The following is a 6,000-nucleotide window of genomic DNA, read 5'->3' on the forward strand; positions in this document are numbered from 1 at the left end:
GAAAGTGAGATTAATTTTTTTCAAGCAAAAACTCTTCGTATTAATTAAACAACTAACACAGAGTAATTAAAGGCATATTACAGTCTTCTGAATCAGGTCAGGTTTTGACGCTTTTTAACGTCGGGTGTTTCTGACTGAACCATTTAACTATGAATTGAACATATCTGTAATCACGTTAACAAATTACCTTTTAAAAATCATTTTGTTTAATTTGGTCAGTAAAGCCCAACAAGGCGGCTCGTTAATGTGCGTTCGCCAACTTAGTTGTCAACCAAATGAAGAAATTAAAAAATATATGTTTGAGTTTAAAACAATCGTTACACAATATATCTACTAATTGAATTACATAATGCCATGCCCTATTACAGCGCCAATGAGATCTGACCTTAAAGAGACTACGAGACAAAAAAAACAACCAAAAAAATTAGCAAAAACAAAAATTTTACGGCAAAAACTGAATATATAAAATTAAAAGCACAAAGTAACAACGTCAAAATGCAGTCAGATAAGGCCTTAACTACTCAATTTTAATTACTCCTTAGTATACAGCGGATGAAAAGTTCTCTTAATGAGACTATGTTACAAGTCAATGAGAACAATCAATGAGGCAAAATTCAAAAATTAATCAAAACTTTTTAAACCAAGAAAATTCAAAAATCATAAAAATCATTAGATTTTACCTAAAAATACTGGATAAACTATGTAGACTAAGCCTTAGAAACGAACTAAAGAAAAACTTAAAAATAACAAACGATTTGCGAAAACACAAACTTTTACTACCATTAAAATCATTAGCTAATATCTGAATATTATGTATTTTTAATTCATTTCTTATTTCTACTAACTCAGCTGCAAGATTTATACTGAGAGATTAAATAAGTATATTTGGGCCACATTTGTAAATCATTGGGATCTGATACTACGCGATCGATCTGAAAGAAGAGAAAAAGAAACGCAAAAAATGCCCACTCAAAAAACGTTTACAAAAACGCTTTTTGTCCAACAAACAAATCGTCGGTGACAAAAAAATCTTTAGATATGTTATTTTGAGAAATACAAGAAATTGGATGTGACTTCTCATTGATGAAAATAAGTTACAAGTTGACGAAAAGAACAACAAAAACTGAAAAGTTTGAAAAAAGGTTTGAAAATGTATATCATAAACTTTAAGACTAATCGCTATAAACTGACTAAAATCAATAATTCAATCCTCAGTTACGCGCTTAATAGACTTTTCAGCAAATTACGGCTACCTTAGGAACAAAAACAGGCAAAAACATGAATTTCAAGAAAAAAATTGAGCGAGAAATGTCTCGAACGCATTAAAATATTAACTTTTCACTAAAAACTTTTCTATGTTCAATTAATTTTTTAATAGCATTGAGTTTTCTTTTTTTCAAAATAATTTCAAGAAATCAAATATGAACAAATACATCAGAACCACGAAGTTTTTTTTGTAAACTCGTAGTATCAACGCCATGAATTTCATTAGCTTTCAACGGAATCCACTAAATACACTAAGTTACGTCTACATAAGAACAAAAGTTGGTTTACTGTTCATATATGGTCAATAAATTCCTATAATAAGTTTTTGAGGATGAAAAGAACAACAAAGACAGGCAACAACCAAAAGTTCAGCAGAAAAGTGCCAGAAGAAAGTGTCGAAGCAATTTAAATCGTAAGTTCTTCTCTGGAAACTCGATATTTGATCCGTTGAACGTCTTTCGTAAATCAATGGGAGCTATTAGTGTTAGGACAATGTAAAAAAATTTCAAAAGGATCCAAAATTAAGAAAAAGTAGCCGAAAACTGAAAAAAAGAAGACTAGTGGCTTTGAGTTTTTGAAACTAATGGGTAGAAGATAAAACCGCTAACCAGATTATTTTTGGCTGCATTAGAAATAAATCGCAATCCCGAAAGTACTAGGACTTCAGAGATTTCACGAAAAAAATGTTTAGGATTGTTTTATGTTCGAAAAGAATTCCGAAAAACTAATTTGTAAGTCTTGACAGCCATTAATCCCAAAATCTTTTAACGGAGGTTAATAACTACGCTCAGAAATAACACGAGGGCAGAAAAAAGATGTTTGTCATTCATAGATAAACACTAAGAGATCACAATAAGTCTTAAGACGATGAAAACAACAACAAAACAGGCAAAAACTAAAAAATCAGAAAAAAGAGTGCCAGAGGAAAGTGTCGGAGCCAATTAAATCATAAACTCCTCTCTGAAAATTTTATCTATGCTCCCTTGAACGTCTTCCCTAAACCAATGGGAACTATCAGTAATAGGATAATGCGATAAGATTTCAAAAATAAGAAAAAGTACCCGAAATTTTTTTTAAAAAAGTATGAAATCTCGTGGCATTGAAGTTTTAAACTAATATTTAGACGATGAAAACGCTAACCAGATTAAATTTAGCTGCACTAGAGATAAAAAGGGATCCTGTAAGTACTAAGACTGACTAACAGTCCATGAAAAAAGCTTAGAATCATTAATGTTCAAAAAAAAATTTGAATAATTTTTTTTTCTAAAGTCTTAACAGCCATTAAATTGAAATGCTTTTAACGGAGGTCAATACCTAAGCTAATAAATATCTCGATGGCAAGAAAAAAAGATGTTTGTCATGCAATAATAATCAATAGAAGATCACAATAAGTCTTAAGACTATGAAAACAAAAACAAAAACAGGCGAAAACAAAAATTCGGTAAAGTACGAGAAGAAAATTTCGAAGCCATTTCAACCATTAGTTTTTCTCTGAAAACTTTATCTGTGATCCACTGAATGTTTTTTCTAAGCCAATGGGATGAGACTAATATTTGGATAATGTGTATCATATTTGGATAATGTGATAAGAGTTCAAAAGTAACCAATAATACGAAAATATCCATTTTTTTCAAATTTTTGAAGTCTTGTGTTCTTGAAGTCATACAATCAATAGTTAGAAGATAAAACAGCTAACGAGATTCGTTTTAGTGGCAGTAAAAAGCAAATGGGTTCTGTCAATACTGACACTGACTAACAGTTCACGAAAAATTTATGATTGGTTAATGTTCAATAAAATTTTCGAAAAATTATTTTTTTTTATTCTTAACAGCCGTTAAATTCAATAAATTTCTACGGAAATCAATGAATACGCTCAAATAAGCTTCAATAGGAGTATGGGGAAGTTTGTCATGATAGGTGATCAATAACATATCACAACAAGTCTTATGGCTATGAAAACAACAACAAAATCAGGTAAAAACCAAAAATTCAGTAGAGAAGCGCGAGAAGAAAAAGTCGAAGCCATTTGAGACCATAAATTTTCTCTGAAAACCTCATCTGTGATCCACTGAACGTCTTCTTTAAGTCAAGAGGAGCTGTCAACTTTAGGATAATGTGATAAAAATTCAAAAATAACCAATAATACGGAAATATTCAAAAAATCTTTTTGAAATCTTGTGTCATTGAAGTTATTTTACTAATATTACTGAAAGTTAGAGTATAAAACCTCCAGCTAGATCAAATTTGGTTACCGCAAGACGGAAGAGGGTGCTGTCATCACAGAGACTGACTTACAGTTCATAATAAGTTTATGATTGATTAATGTTCGAAAAAATTATTTTTTTTTTAAGTCTTAACAGCCATTAGCTGTTCACTCAAAGCACTAAATATGTTTTCTTAAATCTCGTTACGGATCATGTTGCACTGTTAGTCAATGTGGCTATGCTATAAGATTCCAAAAATTAGTAAAACCTCAAAAAGAAATTCACAATTTCATTTAAAGTTACGAAAACTCAGAGTCGAGTTTCAAAAAATAAACATGAGCAATTCCTTGAAAACAATTTTCTTTGTTCATTGGGCTTCATTTGACTCTAAAGGAATTTTGTCATTAAATGAACCTTGATATGAAAAGTGACTTGTCTCTAGGTGACTCACGAAAGCAAAAAAACTTGAAAATTTTTATTAAAAAAGAGCTCTCAAATAGATTTCGATTTTTTTTATAATGAAGCTCCCTATGAGACCAGAAATAGTCTTTTTTTATCGCCTTGAGTCTATTAGGAACCCAACATTGGTTCATTTTTTGGCAAGAAATTTAAGTTTGAAAAATAATTTTTATAGAAAATATCTTAATTTGAAGAAAAATCACACTAAAAGTGAACAAATATCCCATATTCACACAAAACTTCAATCCTCGATAACTCCTCGAAAAAAACGAAAATCAAAAAAATCTTTTTAATTTTCAATTCTACGCTGGATTAGTTTTCTAATAATACCACTCACATATCTCTGCGATGAATATATCGATCGGCCAAAATTGACTGAACAAAAAAAAACCCATTTGAGTATATAGTTCCTCCCCTACAAGTCGGGTCGGAACAATAAAATTTGGCGAACAATTAAAATACTCTTTCTCTTCACTTATTTTGGCCAAATTAAAACAATTTGAAAAAATCAATAGCAGCCTCTTTATGGTTTGAAGGTTAACACTAACTCTTTGTAGAGAACGCAATCTGCGCTGCCCTGCAAAAGATACACTTTTACCGCAAAAACCTATTCTTTGGGGCCTTTGTGGGCAACAGTTGCAAATTAATACTGAAATTTATTTCCTGAATTGTCTTAATTATTGGGGATACAATTTAAAAGCCGCACTTAGTAAAGTTTTTAATGCAATTATTCAAAGGCTAAACTTTCGTTCAATTATTTGTAACTATAACACGCTGTTGACAGCTATTGTGGAATACGGTAATAAATTCGCTTAATTTCAATGTATGCTTTGAAGTGTGATGCGTTGATGAAGCAGAAAAATAATTAGATCAAAAATATATTTAAAACATTCTTCGACGAGCAACTAAATCACCAATGGCGGTTTGTATTAAGGTTTGAAATTTTTATTCAGGCTATAAAGGAAGCTCTGTGGGAGAATGAAGTGGACATGTCTCTTATTGATGTGGACACAGTTAGGAATATCCAGGGTCGTCAATACAGAGTGTTGATTGTCTCTATCGTCACTGACTGCAAAACTGTCATGGACACCATCACTGACACTTCTAAGAGGGATAACGACCTGGGCTTCCTTTCTGACTTGAAACTAGTCTGCACAGCAATCACCCGGGCTATTTCTGCCGTGTTTGTTGTGGGCGATGCAACTGCTCTTTTGATCTGTAAGGATTTTGACAAAGACTGTTACAAAATGTGGGCAAAGTTCATTGAACTTACTATCACACAGAATTCACTTGTGAATGACAACTATCAGAAGCTGAGTACTCGAATCAGTTATATGAGAAGTATTATTGCAGACAGACTGGACCAGCCTCTGGCTAGGAAGACTTCAGAGCAGAATCTAGAGGAACAAACAGCAAAAATTAGCCTATTACATGGGCTCAATGAGCTTCAACTAACCTGAAAACAAAAGACACAATTAGATCCCTGCATTGAAACTATCATCTGTTTATAAAAAATTTATTTTCTATTTTAAACTCAAATTCCCTAATTGTTTCTTTGTTATAACCAAAAGGATTAAAATTATGTACAATTAACAACAAAACTTATATACGGAACCTTAGGTTGTTCTAATTCACGGAGACAGTTCTGAGTAACAAATATTTAGCATGTAAGCTCATCCAAGTGGATAAATTGAATTGAACGAAAGTGGCCTCATATTGCCATAGTGTATTGAGCAAAGTGACCATGCTGCTGCACCCAACTGTCATCTAATTCTGATCCGACATTGGGGACGGGACGCCTTGCGGTGAAACATATTGATTTTCAGCGGTATATACCGCATCGCAAATTTTACATTATTTCTCTGCGAAATCATTGACCCGGTATGATAGAACTACAAAACTGATGTTCTATCAACTCAAAGTTATGAATGTTGAATTGGGTCACGTTTGAACATTAATATGCATTCAATTTGACTTGACATTTTTTCCCAAAACAATTTAAGTAAAGATTATAAAAATCGATACCTATCAACTCAAATCTTTGAATTAGTTGAAATCAATGAATCAATGA

The 6,000-nt window shown here is 31.9% G+C and overlaps 1 protein-coding gene across 2 annotated transcripts in view; it reads left to right on the forward strand.

The window, feature by feature from the left end:
* Window positions 1-5,523, forward strand: part of LOC142339503 (putative helicase with zinc finger domain) — a 156,597-nt gene extending 151,074 nt beyond the window's left edge. Inside the window, exon 4 of one of the 2 annotated variants that reach the window (XM_075389586.1) lies at window positions 4,883-5,523. In XM_075389586.1, coding sequence (XP_075245701.1) covers window positions 4,883-5,389 — 507 coding nt within the window. In that variant the 3' untranslated portion in view covers window positions 5,390-5,523. The remainder of the gene's footprint in view (window positions 1-4,882) is intronic. The other variant, XM_075389584.1, reaches the window with a different exon arrangement.
* The last annotated feature ends 477 nt before the right edge of the window (window positions 5,524-6,000 follow it).

This window comes from Convolutriloba macropyga, chromosome 5, assembly GCF_964194025.1.
Source record: "Convolutriloba macropyga chromosome 5, txConMacr16.3, whole genome shotgun sequence".
NCBI lineage: Eukaryota > Metazoa > Xenacoelomorpha > Acoela > Convolutidae > Convolutriloba > Convolutriloba macropyga.